This window comes from Mauremys reevesii, linkage group 9, assembly GCF_016161935.1.
Source record: "Mauremys reevesii isolate NIE-2019 linkage group 9, ASM1616193v1, whole genome shotgun sequence".
NCBI lineage: Eukaryota > Metazoa > Chordata > Testudines > Geoemydidae > Mauremys > Mauremys reevesii.
In genome coordinates, this window is record NC_052631.1 from 76,811,100 (window position 1) to 76,830,320 (window position 19,221).

General features: G+C 43.6%; 1 protein-coding gene across 2 annotated transcripts in view; it reads right to left on the reverse strand.

The window, feature by feature from the left end:
• Positions 1–15,629, reverse strand: part of LOC120371240 (sodium/hydrogen exchanger 2-like) — a 92,924-nt gene extending 77,295 nt beyond the window's left edge. Inside the window, exons 1-2 of one of the 2 annotated variants that reach the window (XM_039486806.1) lie at positions 15,475–15,629; positions 9,020–9,103 (exon numbers count right to left, since the gene is read on the reverse strand). In XM_039486806.1, the coding sequence (XP_039342740.1) occupies positions 9,020–9,103; positions 15,475–15,492 (102 nt within the window). In that variant the 5' untranslated portion in view covers positions 15,493–15,629. Of the gene's footprint in view, positions 1–7,302; positions 7,728–9,019; positions 9,104–15,474 lie in introns of those variants that run through there. The other variant, XM_039486805.1, reaches the window with a different exon arrangement.
• Positions 15,630–19,221: the final 3,592 nt, after the last annotated feature.

Consider the following 19,221-nt stretch of genomic DNA (forward strand, 5'->3'; position numbering starts at 1 on the left):
ACAGTGTCTGAGGCAGGCAGCGTGGTCAGAGGGTGCCTGGGAGAGGACATTAGTGCATGGCTCCACACATGCCAAGGGGACTGGAGCAGAGCCCCTCCCCCCCGGCCAGGTAACATGGAATGGGGAGGGGATGAGTCACATGGGGGAGTTGCGTGGGGGGCAGGGACAAGTCATGTGGCGAGGTCATGTGTCCCCCTTTATGTCCCTGACTCATAATGATATATTGATTATCCCCACAGCGGTAAGCTTTGCCAGCTGGTGAAGACATTGGATAGCACCTATTTTAAAGTGCCCTCAGTAATGCATCTTATGGTGTCCCTTTAAGTTTTGATGTCGCTAAGGACTGTGCAAACAAGAGAATGTTGCATTTAAGGTAAGAGGCTGTGATGTTAGGACATAGGCTGGGAGGAATTGTCACAGAAAAGGAAAGTGGCCAATAGTAGACTGAGGCCTGCAAGAGTGAGACAGGGTATAAGAGAGGGAAGAACGCAGGAGACAGAAAAGAGATCTGGAGGAGACACACAGCCTGGAAAGTAGAGAAAGACAGGACTTGACACCTGATGAAGTGAAGTGAGACGCCAATGGTTGTTAAGTCAGAAAGACAGATGACTGGAGCCAAAGCTCCTGTAGTCAATGGAAAAACTCCCGTTGTCATCAGTGGGTTTTGAACTATAATGTAAGTCAGTGTTTCTCAAACTGGGGCCACTGCTTGTGTAGGGAAAGCCCCTGGTGGGCCGGGCCAGTTTGTTTACCAGCCCCGTCCGCAGGTCCGGCCGATTGCGGCTCCCACTGGCTGCAGTTCGCCACTCCAGGCTAATGGGGTCTGCTGGAAGCGGCGCGGGCCTAGGGACGTACTGGCCGCCACTTCCAGCAGCTCCCATTGGCCTGGAGCAGCAAACCGCAGCCAGTGGGAGCTGTGATCGGCCGGACCTGCCAACAGGGCAGGTAAACAAACCGGCCGGCCCGCCAGGGGCTTTCCCTACACAAGCGGCGGCCCCAGTTTGAGAAACACTGATGTAAGTGAACCATATAATCAGACCATAATAGTTACATCTGGCAAGTGATTCACAGGCATTTAAAAGATCATCTGAAGTTTCATACTCTTGTGGGTACTTACAGGACAAAAATGTTTTCTACTTTTTAAAGTAATTAAAAGGTTCAAGTTTCTGTACTTAGTCTCACAGTAATATTGGGGTTCTGACTTATTCACAAAACCATGCAGGACTTACTGTACTTTTCTGCAACCACATTATCTTAGAGCAAGATCCTGTGCTGCAATGGAATCTGATCTGGAACAGGTATGTACTGCAAGAGAGTGATTGGTTTGCACTTAATATTATATCTGATTAATGTGGCTACTTTTTGTGGATTAACCATGAGCAGGTGGCAACTCCCTAGAATTTATTCATTACATAAATGGATTCAACAAATTTGTTGGCAAACCGTGCATGAGCTCTGTGGGTTTATGGTGAACAGTTCTCTGTATTTGATTTTCAGTCATTGAGCTGAGCTAATTAGCTGTGATTGGTTAGGTAAGCAACATGGTTTTGTCTCTGCTCCTTGACTGAACATGCAAACACTTCCTGTGAAAATATTCATGCATCTGAACTTAAAATTCAGCTTCTGCAATTTTTGCACATCTGACTGTGAAGTTTACACTTCATGAACTTTCATGCTAGTAAAACTTGATTGTTTGATCCAGCAAACAGGAAAGTGGCACAAAAATGGCCAAATGAATTCATTTAAATATTTATAGAAATTTGTTTATGGTATTTGTCAATCTCTAATAAGTACCACAAGTTTTGTTCCCTTTGAAACGAGAAAATGGACTCAGCTATATTCTACTTAACATGTAGATGTGTGGCAACTGATTTTGCCTTTCCCCTCTCCCTATTCTTCCTATGTAGGTGTAACCCTTCTGCCAGGTGGAGCCAGCAGGAACCAGGGCTGGTTTCAATATCTAGGGGGTCCTTTCCATCGATTCAATACAGAACCGGCTCAAGCCCCCACCCAGTAACCTGGGAAAATTACACACCAACCCTGGGTGCCTCTGAGAGGCGATACTTCCCCACTCGCAAGCACATAGTCTGAGTGTGGAAAGGAAACTTTTAATAAAAGGAGGGAAATAATTCGCAGTTAAATTGGGAAAACACTGCAAACAGAGTTCATAAACATAAACCATGAATAAAAGACCCACTGCCAAGTAGGTTGGGCAGTGCCCTTTTCCTCTCAGGTTCTTAAGTCCAGCAACCCAAAAGTCCCTTTCACGTGCCCGACCCTTCTCTGCACCCCACTCACAGTTGCTGTCCTTGGTCAGTGCAGACCCAGAATTCAGAGGTGCATGTGCAGAGTTCACATCCCATCCTGGGTGGGGGGTAAAGAGACATCTTACTTGCTCCACTGGCCACTCACTGGCCACCTGCTCACCGCTCTCACCGTGCCCCTCCACCAGCCACTCTGCTTGCTGCTCATCACGCCTCTCCACCGCCGCCCTGATGGCCGCTCGTCACACCTCTCTGCCGCTGCCCTGCTGGCTGTCAGTCACCTTCTGCCTCTCTGCTGTGACCTCTGCACATCAGTCTCACTGATTTTCAGCTCTTTTGCAGGCAGGGCATAAACGTAGTCTTACAGCAACTGGTTTCAGCTCTGATTGAGCATTTAAAATAACAAAAGAGGCTCCTAATGAAGCCTACTTAGCTCTATTCTTTGAACAGTGGGGAAGAACAGGTAAGCCAGTCTAGAGAGGACTCCCCCGTCCAAGGTTGTGCAGCCTCCTGACCAGGGCACCAGGACTCCTGTGCCCACCCTTCTTACTTTCACAGGCCTCTGACATTCAAGCCCCTGCTTAAAGATATTATTTCAACTGAGGGTGCCCCACCTCATTTGGGACAGGTTAAGCACAGTCCTGTTTTCCTGTATTGCTACAATAATTACAACATTGGTAACCATATTTCACTACCCCTGCAACCAATACTAAGGTCATTTGTACCCAACATCAGCCAAAGTTGATCCTTTGACACAGCTGTAAATGATGAATATGTAAACAGAGCAGGACCAAACTGTATTTACTAGAGCTGTCAATTAATCGCAGTTAACTCACGCAATTAACTCAAAAAAACTAACTGTGATTAAAAACATTAATTGCAATTAATTGCACTGTTAAACAATAAAATACTAATTGAAAATAATTAAATATTTTTGGATGTTTTTCTACATTTTCAAATATATTGATTTCTATTACAACACAGAATACAAAGTGCACAGTGCTCATTTTATATTATTATTTTTATTGCAAATATTTGCACTGTAAAAATGATAAACAAAATAAATAGTATTTTTCAATTCACCTCATTCAAGTACTGTAGTGCAATCTCTTTATCATGAAAGTATAACTTACAAATGTAGATTTGTTTTGTTTACATAACTGCACTCAAAAATGAAACAATGTAAAACTTAAGAGCCTACAAGTCCACTCAGTCCTACTTCTTGTTCAGCCAATTGCTAAGACAAACAAGTTTGTTTTCTTTTACAGGAGATACTACTGACTGCTTCTTATGTCAATGTCACCTGAAAGTGAGAACAGGTGTTCGCATGGCACTTTGTAGCCAGCATTGCAAGGTATTTACATGCCAGATATACTAAAAATTCATATGCCCCTTCATGCTTTGGCCACCATTCCAGAGGACATGCTTCCATGCTGATGATGCTCGTTAAAAAAAATGTGTTAATTAAATTTGTGACTGAACTCCTTGGGGGAGACTAGTATGTCTCCTGTTCTGTTTTACACACATTCTGCCATATATTTCATGTTATAGCAGTCTCAGATGATGACCCAGTACATGCTCATTTTAAGAACACTTTCACAGCAGATTTGACAAAACACAAAGAAGGTACCAATGTGAGGTTTCAAAGGATAGATACAGCACTCGACCCAAGGTTTAAGAATCTTGTTGGTGTCACTAGGCATAAATCTAGGTAACTTGGGGGGAGTGGAAGACCACAAGTGTCAATGAGGCCCCTGCTCTGGGTCTAAGTGAGCCACAGTAACTCCATTTTGGAAACTTTAACCAACCTACATGCTAACAGCCTAAAAGCAGAATATGTGAGAGTCAGCTTTTCTAGCAAACAGCTGCAGTCCTGCTTAAACTAGCAAAAGTAGTGATAAGGGGAGGAGGAAAGGGGGATAAGTCTTCATGTGCCTGAGCTGACAAGGCCAATAGATAAATATGCGAATGAGAACAGTTCTAACAAGCTACATTATAGTGTTAAGTGTAACTGTTGCAAGGGGGAGGGAGGAAGGGGGAAAAACAAGGGGGGTATAAATGCTGGGACCCCGCCTGCGCGCGGGTGTGCAGGATTTGAGAATGCTTTTTCTCCCTGGCACCTTATTTGAGCTCAAATAAACTTGGTTTGCTTCTCCACCCTGGTGTGTTAATTAGTGCGACGCACACCGGGCAATGAACCCTGCTGTTGCTCTTCCTCGGGCCCTTTGAGCCGGCAACAATCTGAAGTGCCTTCCAAAATCTGAGAGGGACGAGGTATGGAGCATGCTTTCAGGTGTCTTAAAAGAGCAACACTCCGATGCAGAAACTACAGAATGTGAACCACTAAAAAAGAAAATCAACCTTCTGCTGGTGGCATCTGACTCAGATGCTGAAAATGAACATGTATTGGTCTGCTCTGCTTTGGATCGTTATTGAGCAGAACCTATCATCAGCATGGAAGCATGTCTTCTGGAATGGTGGTTGAAGCATGAAGGGACATATGAATCTTTAGCGCATCTGGCATGTAAATATTTTGCAACGCCGGCCATGCGAACGCCTGTTTTACTTTCAAGTGACATTGTAAACATTACGTGGGCAGCATTATCTCCTGCAAATTGTAACCAAACTTGTTTGTCTGAGTGATTGGCTGAAGTAGGATTGAGTGGACTTGTGGGTTCTAAAGTTTTACATTGTTTAAATTTTTGAATGCAGTTATTTTTTGTACATAATTCTACATTTGTAAGTTCAACTTTCATTATAAAGGGATTGCACTACAATTGTATTAGGTGAATTGAAATATAATTGTTTTTACAGTGCAAATATTTGTAATAAAAAATAAATATAAAGTGAGCCCTGTACACTTTGTTTTATGTGTTGTAATTGAAATTAATATATTTGAAAATGTAGAAAACATCCAAAAATATTTATATAAATGGTATTCTATTATTAACAGTGTGATTAATCACAATTAATTTTTTAATCGCTTGATAGCCCTAGTATTTACATAAAAAAACCCATAGTCTCTTCCCCTCCCAGCTAGCTGTCAGGGAAGCATTCATTCAGACCCTGCTTACATAGGAAAGAACTCAGGGCTTGTTTACACAGGAAAGTTATATCGGGATAAGCTAAGGTGTGAATTTAAACTGGTATGTTATACCGATATAACTTCCATGTGGATACTCATATTCCAGTATCAGAATGGCCTTTTTTTAGCTTAAGCTAAAATAAAAAAGCTCCCTTATACCTGAATAAACCATAACTATACTGTTATAACCAGTAAAACTTTACCAGAGAAAGAAGATGGCATGAAAAGGAGAAACAGAGGTTTTTGAGTATCAGAGGGGTAGCCGTGTTAGTCTGGATCTATAAAAGCAGCAAAGAGTCCCGTGGCACCTTCTAGACTAACAGACGTACTGGAGCATGAGCTTTCATGGGTGAATACCCACTTCGTCGGATGCATGTGAGGTTTTTTGAATCACAATTGCCCAACATCTAGGTCTGGTCTACACTATAGGCTTATATCAGTATAACAGCATTGCTCAGGGGTGTGAAAAATCCATACCCCTGAGCTACACAGTTATACTCACCTAACCCCTGCTGTAGACAGTGCTATGTCAGTGGGAGAGTGTCTCTCAGGGAGGTGGATTAACTACACTGACAGGAGAAGATCTCTCCCGTCGGCATAGAGTGTCTTCATTAAAGCACTACAGCAGGTGCAGCCATGCGGATGCGGTGTTGTAAGTGTAGACCTGCCCTGAGTGTGTCATTTACACCATTGCAATTGAGTGCAAAGTAGGTGTAAAACTCTCTCATTCTAATCCGGTAGCATTTTACGCCCACTCTGCAACTGCTGTGAATAACTACACAAAGTGCAACACAATAGTGACTTGGGCCTAGAGAAATCAAGATGATGGTTTGGCAGGCTCAGAAAAGGAGATGTAGAAAGAAACACAGAAAGAGTGACTGGTCATTCAGAAAGCCAGAGGCACCTCACCCCCTTAGCTACTACCTTAGGGACTACTCTTAGCACCATAACTTTGCCCATGACCAAGCTCTTGCCTGAGGGAAGCTAACCCCATTACAGTAACAATTATATGGCACCTGAGAGGTGGTCACGGCTCTCTCCCCGTCCGTCAGGGAGGAGACCATGCGCCCTCGCTACAATGCCTCTGGAGCGACTTAGTTCAGGGGGCAAATAGCCGACAGTTAGTAGGCCCAAGCCTGCAGTCCAGGCCAGGCAGCAATTGGGTCTGTGAGCCCCGGCCCTCAACCATGGTGGGGCAGCCAACAATTAAGGCTCTGGCCTGCAGTCAGGCTGAGAAACAACGAGTCTATAGGCCAGGGGTCGGCAACCTTTCAGAAGTGGTGTCCCAAGTCTTCATTTATTCACTCTGATTTAAGGTTTTGTGTGCCGGTAATGCATTTTAACATTTTTAGAAGGTCTCTTTCTAGAAGTCTATAATATATAACTAAACTATTGTTGTATGTAAAGTAAATAAGGTTTTCAAAATGTTTAAGAAGCTTCATTTAAAATTAAATTAAAATGCAGAGCCCCCTGGGACCGGTGGCCAGGACCCGGGCAGTGTGAGTGCCACTGAAAATCAGCTCGCGTGCTGCCTTCGGCACAGGTGCCATAGGTTGCCTACCCCTGCTATAGGCCCAGGGCCCTCAATCAGGACAGGGCAGCAAATAGTTAATGGCTGTGGCCTGCAGTCAGGCAGAGCAACACAGCAGTTTAGGGGGATGAGCTTTCTGGCAGGGCAGACAGCAAAACCATCTGATGTGGACCACAGACCAATGCAGGCCTCTTGGCCTAAAGGTGGGGAGACTGCCACCCCCAGGGGCAGGGAGGTAGGTGGACGCAGGCCTACCTGATTCCACTGCGTCCCAGCCCAGGGCCCTAACAGCGGCGGAGTGGTCCGCCATTGGGTCAGCAGGGAATCTGGCCGCAACACGCTGGGCGGCTTGCAGTCAGTAACACAGCCAAACCCTATTCAGCTTCCCTGGGTTCCTTCCTACACTCCCAGTCAGGAGGTACCTGCGTTCCAGGGTCATCGTTCCTCTTGCTGGGGTAAACGGCTAGTGGCAGCCCAACAGCTCCTCGCTGTCCCCGGTGCCTGGCAGCTCCAGCAGTCCCTCCAGGTCTCTGGCACTGTAGTGGCCTCCATCGGGTCTGAGCTCCAGCAACAGAGGGGAGACATCCTGCTCCTCTGGCAATTCTGCTCCAACTGAGCTGGAGGGCCTGACTTTTATATTTCCAGTTCCTGTCCCATCCCTCTGCTTCCGGCAGGGCGGTCATGGGTGTCCCGGCTCTGCTCACCAGAGGGCGATCGCGGCTCTCTCCCGCTCCATCAGGGAGGGAGACCACACCCCCTCATTACACACCTTTTACCTGAGGTTTTCAAAGTGCACCTCCAGCACTACTAAGTCTCTCCACACCACTGAGAGGCAGGTAATTTTAGATCCATTGTATAGGAGGCTCTAAAGTGAGGTGCAAAGAGGTTAAATAAATAAACTGTCCAGGGTTGCAGAGTGTCATTTGCGAATCTGGCAATGAAAAGAAGAAATGCTAGATTCCATTCCTCTGCTCTAACCACTAGACAACAATAGCACAGGATATTAGGTAATCATACTGTTGCACAAAATAAAAAAGTTTTCAAAGTGGGATTTCAAGGTTCTTTGCAGAGATAGTCAAAGATTGCATTAGCCCAGCTTGCATTAGTAGCAGCTTTACATAATGAGTGAACTTCCACATTCCAGAGGAAACACTGGTAAATCCCCTAATGCAAAACAGAACAATCAGAAAGAATTGCCATACTTCTGTAACCAGTGTTAGTACCTCACCATCCACCCTCTGAGAACAGTGAACTACCACATCTTCCGAGCACTCACACTCAAACTAGTTTAATTGTTAGTAATTTTCCAGGGATCAATATAATAATTTATAAAGCAGATACAATAGGGTAAAAACAAAGCACTGAATGAATACCAGTCAAGGAATTCCATTTGCATACAGCGACTTGAAGCTTACAAAATCTATTCAGAACTTGTAACATTATGGAAACAATAGGACCTGAAGCTCTTGTAGAAAACACTGATACAAAAGTATGGAAGCTCATTGTAGCTTAATTAGCAATTCATAATTATTCATATGAAGTTAAGATCCTCAGCTTCAATGAGCACAAGTTTACTTTCATATCAGAATTATTATTTTCATAGGACTCAATTTGATTTCCTGTTGGTAATTCACAGATGCTTAGTCCATGATATGGAGTCCAACTGTTAGTCACAGCTTCGCCCCTTCCAAATTACTGGGAAAGGCACACATACCAAAGTTGGATTTTAATGTATTGTTTATTAGGTGGCCATCTTGGTCTGGGATAAAAACAAGGTGACCTCCATGTTGTGACAGGTTCTTGCTCCCCTACATAGAGGAAAAGACAAGAAAGTAGAAAGAGCAGGAATCTGTTGTTGCTAAGCAACAGGTTCCTATAAAGGCAGATGAGGGGAGGGGCTGGGGATCTTGAGTCTTTGGGGGCTCAGGTGTCCAACACTCTCTCTCTGTGGTGTGGTACACCCTTTTCCACTGGTTACTGGCCTGCAGTAGCCACTCACTAAACAGAACTGTTGTTTTGGGGTTTGTTTGTTATTTTCTTTTGGGAAGCAGACCTGCATGCGCGGACTCGGTCTGATTAGTTAGTTCAGACTTACAACCATAAACGACGCAGCAAGGGGTCTGAGATAGGGATACATACCTGTCTTCTACACCTGTGATCCACTGTTGGTGTCCATCGCTGACCTTGCCAATCCAGATTCTGCAGCCTCTCCATCACCAGCACCTGAAGAAGGTAGAAGAACCCCTTTGCCTTATCCAGTGTGTGTGCATGTGTTTCTGTTCCAAATCTCCAGAGTCTTTAATCCATTCCCCTCCCCTTCCTTCCCTCTCCTTTAGTAAATAAAGTGTTGTTGTGAGTTTACATCCATGTGGTGGTTTCTTTTGTTCCAGCTCTGATAGATGGGCTTAAGGGGGGACCCAGTGGGAGGTATACTGTAAGGCTCCCTGAAGTCTTCTGGTCAGATAGGCCCCCTAAAAATCCTTACACAACAGTAAAAGAAAATAAAAGTTAACAATCATACTGTTTGACTAATGATCTCTTTGTGGCTAAGCTGCACAGCAATATCTAACAGAACATGAGCCAGCTTCTGCTGACTTACCCATTGTTCCCCCATGGAATTGCACAGGGTGTCGGTCAGAATTGAGAGCAATATGTTTTCTTTTACATAACTAGGAGGCATTTGGGAGAGGTGCTCTTTTTCTCTTTCCCCCCAGAAGGAGAGATACAGAGAGCAGCTTTGACTTCCCATAGCTCTGTCCTGATCCCTATCAGTGCATTGGCCAATAATAATATTCATCCACGGAAATTCTCCAGGCCTCTGTATTACATTTCCAAATACAAGTACTGAAAACACAGCTTAACTACAATTTTTCTCTAGTTTAGGAAAAATTCAGGATACCTAAATGTTACTCTCAAGTTTTTACCTTGTGTCAGGGTCCCTCCCCCCACTCTGAACTCTGGGGTACAGATGTGGGGACCCACATGAAAGACCCCCTAAGGTTATATTTTACCAGCTTAGGTTGAAACTTTCCCAAGGCACAAATTCCTTTTCTTGTCCTTGGACAGTATTGCTGCCACCACCAAGTGATTTACATAAAAATTCAGGGAAGGGTCACTTGGAATCCCTGTCCCCACCAATATATCCCCCCCAACCCCTTCACCCCCTTTCCTGGGGAGGCTTGAGAATAATATACCAACCAATTGGTTAGCAATGTGAGCACAGACCAGAGCCTTTGTCTTCAGGACACTGAAAATCAATCAGGTTCTTAAAAGAAGAACTTTATTAAAAAAGAAAAAGTAAAAGAATCACACCTGCAAAATCAGGATGAAAGGTAACTTTACAGGGCAATAAAAAGATTTTAAACACAGAGGATTCCCCTCTAGGTTCAGCTTCACAGTTACAAAAACAGGAATAAAACTACCTCTGTCGCGTAGGAAAATTCACAAGCTAAAACAAAAGATAACAACGCATTTCCTTGCTTACTTACAATTTCTGTGGTTTTAGATCGATTTCCAGGTATATTTTCAGGAGATGTTGTACCTGCTAGGTCTCTCTCTCCATCCAGAGAGGGAACAACGAAGAGACAGCACAAAAAAATCCTCCTCTCCTCCTCCCCCTCCATATTTGAAAGTATCTTTTTTCCTCATTGGTCCTTCTGGTCAGGTGCCAACTAGGTTATTTGAGCTTCTTGACCCCTTACAGGTAAAGTGATTCAGTACAGCTCCCAAGGAGGGATTTTTATGCTATCCTTCTCTCTATATTTATGATACCTTGTATAGGTGGGTAACTTTTATTGTAGGGATCCTGCACTTCAAGGGGAATGGAATGGATGGTGTAATTATTTGATGTTGTAAAACACTTTGAAATGCTTAACTGAAAGGTGCTACAGAAAAATACTTTATTATTATTATTTTATTCTAATATGAAAACAGTGTAATTAGAAAAGTTAATTTGGAACAGAAATAAATAATTCTGCTCCTTCAAATTGCTTCTATTATCAGTTTCCTATTCCGCAAAATTGCTCTCTTGTATTGATTTCATTTCAAATTCCTTTCCTGTTATGTCTTCAGTGTTGATCATTCACACGATTTCCTCATTATCCAGACACCAAAGCTAAGCTGCAAAGGGCATCTCAGTACACAAGAGTCATGCTTTCCATTAAGCATTACATGTCATGCATTTCCTTCATGAAAGAGTACAAATAAATAAGATTCACAGGAAATTACAGAGAGGTTTCCATTTAGGTGTTAATAATGATAAAGGCAGACTGTAAGAAGAACACTATTCCTGTAGCTAGTTTGAGCTTGGGTGCAAAGGGAAACAAGAAGACTTTTTATCAATACATTAGAAGCAAGAGGAAGACCAAGGACAGGGTAGGCCCACTTCTCAGTGAGGAGGGAGAAACAGTAACAGGAAAACTTGGAAATGGCAGAGATGCTCAATGACTTCTTTGTTTCGGTCCTCACCGAGAAGTCTGAAGGAATGCCAAACATAGTGAATGCTAATGGGAAGAGGGTAGGTTTGGAAGATAAAATAAAAAAAGAACAAGTTAAAAATCACTTAGAAAAGTTAGATGCCTGCAAGTCACCAGGGCCTGATGAAATGCACCCTAGAATACTCAAGGAGCTAATAGAGAAGGTATCTGAGCCTCTAGCTATTATCTTTGGAAAATCATGGGAGACAGGAGAGATCCCAGAAGACTGGAAAAGGGCAAATATAGTGCCCATCTATAAAAAGGGAAATCAAAACAACCCAGGAAACTACAGACCAGTTAGTTTAATTTCTGTGCCAGGGAAGATAATGGAGCGAGTAATTAAGGAAATCATCTGCAAACACTTGGAAGGTGGTAAGGTGATAGGGAATAGCCAGCATGGATTTGTAAAGAACAAATCGTGTCAAACAAATCTGATAGCTTTCTTTGATAGGATAACGAGTCTCGTGGATAAGGGAGAAGCGGTGGATGTGGTATACCTAGACTTTAGCAAGGCATTTGATATGGTCTCGCATGCTATTCTTATCAATAAACTAGGCAAATACAACTTAGATGGAGCTACAATAAGGTGGGTGCATAACTGGCTGGATAACCGTACTCAGAGAGTAGTTAATGGTTCCCAATCCTGCTGGAAAGGTATAACAAGTGGGGTTCCGCAGGGGTCTGTTTTGGGACCGGCTCTGTTCAATATCTTCATCAACTACTTAGATATTGGCATAGAAAGTACGCTTATTAAGTTTGCAGATGATACCAAACTGGGAGGGATTGCAACTGCTTTGGAGGATAGGGTCATAATTCAAAATGATCTGGACAAATTGGAGAAATGGTCTGAGGTAAACAGGATGAAGTTTAATAGAGACAAATGCAAAGTGCTCCACTTAGGAAGGAACAATCAATTTCACACATACAGAATGGGAAGAGACTGTCTAGGAAGGAGTATGGCAGAAAGGGATCTAGGGGTTATAGTGGATCACAAGCTAAATATGAGTCAACAGTGTGATGCTGTTGCAAAAAAAGCAAACATGATTCTGGGATGCATTAACAGGTGTGTTGTGAACAAGACACAAGAAGTCATTCTTCCGCTCTACTCTGCGGTGGTTAGGCCTCAGCTGGAAAATTGTGTCCAATTCTGGGCACCGCATTTCAAGAAAGATGTGGAGAAATCGGAGAGGGTCCAGAGAAGAGCAATAAGAATGATTAAAGGTCTAGAGAACATGACCTATGAAGGAAGGCTGAAAGAATTGGGTTTGTTTAGTTTGGAAAAGAGAAGACTGAGAGGGGACATGATAGCAGTTTTCAGGTATCTAAAAGGGTGTTATAAGGAGGAAGTAGAAAACTTGTTCATCTTAGCCTCTAAGGATAGAACAAGAAGCAATGGGCTTAAACTGCGGCAAGGGAGGTTTAGGTTGGACATTAGGAAAAAGTTCCTAACTGTCAGGGTGGTTAAACACTGGAATAAACTGCCAAGGGAGGTTGCGGAATCTTCATCTCTGGAGATATTTAAGAGTAGGTTAGATAAATGTCTATCAGGGATGGTCTAGGCAATATTTGGTCCTGCCATGAGGGCAGGGGACTGGACTCGATGACCTCTCGAGGAACATATGACGGGTTAGATCACAGAAACTCCCTTGGGAGCTGCCACCTGATATCCCAAGACTACTTCTGCCCCTGCTTTCCTGCCCTGGCATCTTAGTGCCCTGCTTGGTTTGAGCCAGACTCGCTAGCCTGCTGCAAACCCAGACCCCAGGTCTGAACCACGTCTCCTAACAGCCGTAGGCTTGACTGAAAGCAGCTCACAGAAGTGTTCTTGTCTTTAACACTCAGATGCCCAACTCCCAATGGGGTCTAAACCCAAATAAATCTGTTTTACCCTATATAAAGTGTATACAGAGTATACTCATAAATTGTTTGCCCTCTATAACACTGAGAGAGAGATATGCACAGTTGTTTGCCCCCCCCCCCAGGTATTAATACATACTCTGAGTTAATTAATAAGTAAAAAGTGATTTTATTAAATACAGAAAGTAGGATTTAAGTGATTCCAAATAGTAACAGACAGACCAAAGAGAATTACCAAGTAACATAAAATAAAACAAGCAAATCTAAGTCTAATAGATATAGTAGACCATAACCTTTACAGAGATACATTATATGGCACAGGTAGCATAAAATATATTCCAGTTATGTCATATTCCCATAAAGCATTATTGGGTACAGCATCACAGAACATACACTCCACAGTCATAAGAAGTAAGAATATGCCTTTATACAGCCCCTTGCTTACATGACTAAAATATGCATTGTGAAAAGAGGCAAAATAGATTAGCAGAAAAAAATATTTTCTCCTTGAGTATAGTAACTCCCAGATTAGCTACTCTTCTTCTACCTGATTCCTTGAATAATTCTCAGAGTAGGCATATGCAGATTTCTCAGTCTGTTCCAGCTCAATGCATTTAGTGGATGCTTCTGCTCCCATTAACATCAGTGTTAAAATTCCCATCGACTTCAGTGAGCAGGAGCAGGACCACAGAGCTTTATTTATCCATTAAGATGGGTTTCTCCATAGGTTTCTCCCTTTGCATTTCAGAGGGCCAAATTCTGATTTTATTTATGCTTGAAGTCAATGAGCTTGTTCTGAATTTATAAGGATGTAAAAAATCAGAATCTGGCCCCCGTCTTCATATTCCCAGTGTCCCTGAGCTAGAACTGTATCCAATTAATTTATTTTAAGTCCTTGGTTTGAACTATAACTACACAGGTAAAAGACTAGTTGGCCGCACAAATGGCACGGGACAGCCCTTCACCATCAGTAAACACGTTCTCTGCACCTGTACCTAACAATTTCCCAGAATACACCTGGAGTCTGCAAGAATTTAATTATACCTCTCACTCTCAGTGAGAATTTAATTATACCATCAGCCCCCGACGTGATTTAACTATTCATGTTGAGAAAGTGATTGTGAGGGTATGTGAATTTAGGGACAACGTACAGGAAGAGCAATGTTAGAATGATATGAAAGCAATGTACAGGAAGAGCAATGTCCTCTTCTGTTAGGCGCTAAGAAGCTAGGGTCCTGATCCTACATTCCTTGTGCTCCCTGAACTCCAAATAGAGTCAGTGGGAGATTTGAGTAGGCAAGAAGTGCTTAACTAGGTCCTTGATGTATATGAGTCTACTTGTTGATTTTATTTATATACATATGATAGATAGATAGATATGATTCCATATATAATGCCAGGAGATATTAATTTGCTAGATTCTATCAGTTGTCTTCACTGTCAGTTTCTTCATAGAAGATAGAAGGTTTCTTGCTTTTTCAGTCACAGCCCACTCACTATCTTTCCTCTGTAAGAACTGAATTCTGTACATACAGTCAGGGAACGTCTACGCTACCCGCTGGATCAGCGGGTAGTGATCGATCTATCGGGGACTGATTTATCGTGTCTAGTGTAGACACGATAAAATCGATCCCCGTTCGCTCTGCCGTCAACTCTGGAACTCCACCGCGGCGAGAGGCGGAAGTGGAGTCGATGGGGGAGCGGCAGCGGTCGACTCGCCGCTGTCCGCACAGCCAGGTAAATCGACCTAAGATACGCCGACTTCAGCTACGCTATTTGCATAGCTGAAGTTGCATATCTTAGGTCGACCCCCCCACCCCCAAGTGTAAACCTAGCCTCAGTCACTTACCATATTGCTGTGACTTTACTGCTCTCTTATATGTAAACATTTACCCTCCTTCAGGGCCCCATAACACCTGCTGTAATAGGGGCCTTGTGTGTTAAGATGGCCTAGTGGTTAGCACACCTACTACCCTCTCCCAGAGGGTTGCTCTTACAGTGCTGGCTCACTTCTACTCAGAGGTACAGCGAGCAGTACAGGTGGTTCAAGTCCCTCCTGTAGTATGGGCAGTGGTAGGGGAGCCCGAGCCCACACACTCCACTAGGCTCTGACCCAGGGCCCTAAGAGGGTCAACAGTGCCTGGCCCCCAAAGGTGCCCTCTGAGTTACCTCCCCTGGGTCACTTCTTGCTGCTGCTTTCCTCTCTCAGCGGTCAGTCCCAGATACAGTGAAAAGAAAAGGAAAAGGTAACCAAACCATTACCCCAAATGGACTCAGCATACAGTCATACTCCCTCAGGGAGGCTTCTCCAGCACCCTTCTCAGGAGCCTTCAGGATAAGGTCTGTCCTGTTCCTCAGCCTCCCCCTTCTGAATGGGGTTGCTCCCTTTTCAACCTCTTCTCCAGTTCGAGCATGGTCTGCAGGGATGGAGGGGTGGGGCTACCTAGGCCCAGTACTGTCCTTTAACCTCTTTCAGCCCAGTGTGGGGTTTGGATACCTCATTACACCACACTGATGAGTTCAGCTGAGATTCAATATTACCAGCAAGACTAAGATATATATATATATTGCTGGTAATACTGAAACTCAGCTGAACTCATTTATATATATATATATATATATATATATATATATATATATATATATATATATATTGTGGCAAACCCAGGCCAAATGGCTACAAAGGGGGGGGGTAGCAATTAGTCCCAGGGGGGTTAAAAGGCTTCTCCTTATCCATTGAGGAGAGGCAGCTGTGAGAAATTAGGTTCAGCTGGAACAAGGGTTACCAGGGAACTAATGTGGTTCAGCTGGCCCCAATTGCTGGTGACCTTTTTAAACCCTCCCTGGCAGGGAAACAGGGGGGGAGTGGGAGAAGCAGCCAGCAAATAGGTGCAGCAAGGCTCTGCCCTCTTCCTGCAAGGAAGACTGCACTCTGTCCCCAGAAGGGGAGAAAAACAGCAAGGGGCTGACTGAGAGGAGGATCAGCCAGACCCTGCGCGACTGGGAAGGCTTTTACTTTGCCCAAGCCTGTGTCCCCAAGGCAAAAAGGGACTGAGCCAGCTGGGGAGAAGCAGGTACTTTGCCACAATATATATATATATATATGTATGTATTCACAGTTTCAAGCTAACTGCACAAGTCTTCCCTTTACATGGTCTCTGAAGGGCACCCACATAAGATTTCTGGTTCCCAGATGTCACCTTTCTTGGGCAGAGACCCGGGTCTGCCTCCTTTCTGAGTAGGTTTTAAGGCTGCACATCTCCCAGCCTTACACTGTGATATCCCAAGCAAGCCAGTCTGCAAAAGGCCAGTCCTGTGCTGTGCTTTCTCTCTGAGGTTATTGCCACAGTCACAAATTACCACACAGCTCTTTCTAAGCAAGCCCATTTATTCTTAAGGCAAAAGTATTATAGAGAAAACATGTAAAAAACCAGAAGTTCCTATATGCATGAAAGCAGCTTACCAGAGGTCACCCATCAATCTCATGGGGCCCTAGTAGGCCAAAGTCTTTCCAATCCTTCTGCAAGGGTTGTGACCCTGTTTAGACAGAAGGTCCTGTCTGTTTTCTGGATCAGAAAGAAGGTGCTGAGTCAATTTGAATGAAGCCTTTTTATGCCAAAGCCCTTTCTTTGTGTGTTGGTCTCTGAAAAACCCAGTTTGAGCAAGTATATGCAAGAATCTCTGGGGGTGGTACTTCTCTGGGGGTATTTAAAACCTAAGTGATTCACCTTGAGCATCCCCTACTGTTTTTGATTCCTGAAGGAGTTGCGATAACCCTCCCCCATGGAACAGAACACAACCATACATACAATCCCTGGCCCACTGTGATACATAAACTTCATACAATATGTTCCCCAAAAAATACTGCATACGGTTTTAATATCTGTCACACACGTCTACCCACATGGCAATCACATCTTTAATTGCAATGTAGACATACCTAAGACAGAAAGTATGGTATTAAGGTGAGGCACATAAACAGCGGGACTGAGGTTTTCAAGACACCTAAAGGAAACAGGTGCCCAACTCTCACTGGAATTCAGTGGAAGTTGAGTATTTAATTCCCTTAGGTTTCTGACTGGGATAAACCAAATCAAAACCAGGGTGTACTTTGAAAGAAGAAATGGCTCAGGATGAGCAGGGTATCAAAACTAGAATGAAAGAAGGGCATGTAACAGCAGTTTACATTATCACATATCTACATGATATGGAAGATGGAATTCCCACCAAGCGGATAGCATTTGCTGAGTGAGAAGGATAGCCAATAAACAGAAGGGAATTTAAGAATGACTTGGTTATTCTGGGAGCATAGACAACTCAGTAGTTGATTTTCATTAAAAAGAGAAGGAATCTTAATGACAGGCAAGGTCCTGTGGAAAAATAATATTTGATCATGTGATTAAAGACTGTATTGTAGTGTTTATGCACAGGCAACCTTAATTCTGTTATTTCCTAACTTTTTAGTGCTTGACTTTGCAACCTTAATATTCTTTAAATTTCATATTTTGTGTGTAATTTTCTAGGTTTAGAAAAGCAAACTGAAAAAAAATCTATTATGTAGAACTGTACTGATGCTCACACATTTCATCAGCAAGTTTAGAATCTTTGGATCCACCACACAGACCTCTGTCACTTGAGGTAGTGGAGTAACTGATATCAGTAGTAGGTTACCATCCTGTGTATGGGCCAACCACTAGAGGAAAATGAAGCACCAACTTGCCAGTTGGTTTCACAGCTGTTTGCTGACAACAGATGAATGTTGAGGCCCAGCAATACTGGGTTTTATTACAGGTTCTGAGGGGAGGTGCTCTACTGGTTACAGATCCTTCTACCCCATACCCTCAATGCCTGACCTCTTCTGCCCCTGGCTTGTCCTGCCTCTCCATGTCCAAATCCCAATCTCAGTCTACAACCCCCTCGGTGCCTTGACACAATTCTCCAGCTCCTTGTCTCAGATACCCTACCTCCCACTTCCTCATCCCAGTCTCCCCCTGTAGCACTGTGTACCTCAAAGCTGTACCCTGGAACCCCCTTATTCACCCATCATATAATTATGATATATTTCATATAAAGCATGCCATGTAAGATATCAAATGAAAAGTCATGATCTGCTGAAACCCATTGTTCTGTCAATATATATATATATATATCATTAGTGTGTAGGAAGTTATGAGATTTTGTTGTATGGTTGTTACTGAAATATGTTGTAGTTTGAGAGTCTCCACTGCTAGTTCTCCAGTGACAACAAAGAAAGTAACCCACTCCCAGGAGGGTGTTAAATGATCATTAATCAGCAGGGGAATTGTAATCAAGGGATTTACAATGCTGTAAAAGAGTTGTGCAAGCATCACACAATGGAGGTTGCTCAACCCTGTGACTCAGCAGAACACACCTCCAGCGGAGGGCAACAAAAATGATTAGGGGCTGGAGCACATGACTTATGAGGAGAGGCTGAGGGAACTGGGATTGTTTAGTCTGCAGAAGAGAAGAATGAGGGGGGATTTGATAGCTGCTTTCAACTACCTGAAAGGGGGTTCCAAAGAGGATGGATCTAGACTGTTCTCAGTGGTAGCAGATGACAGAACAAGGAGTAATGGTCTCCAGTTGCAGTATGGGAGGTTTAGGTTGGCTATTAGGAAAAAAAATTTCACTAGGAGGGTGGTGAAGCACTGGAATGGGTTGCCTAGGGAGGTGGTGGAATCTCCTTCCTTAGAAGTTTTTAAGGTCAGGCTTGACAAAGCCCTGGCTGGGATGATTTAGTTGGGGATTGGTCCTTCTTTGAGCAGAGGGTTGGATTAGATGACATCCTGAGGTCCCTACCAACCCTAATATTCTATGATTCTATGTCTGGGCTAGTGTTTTCCAGGCACATGGACTGAGGATATAAAATAAGGGACAGCGGCATCAGGTTTTTACCTTTGTCCTCCCCCGCTACACTAGAAGGAGCAAGAACACTGGAAAACAGAGACTTGAACTGAGGAGACTGGTCCCAGGCTTAAAGGGGAAGCC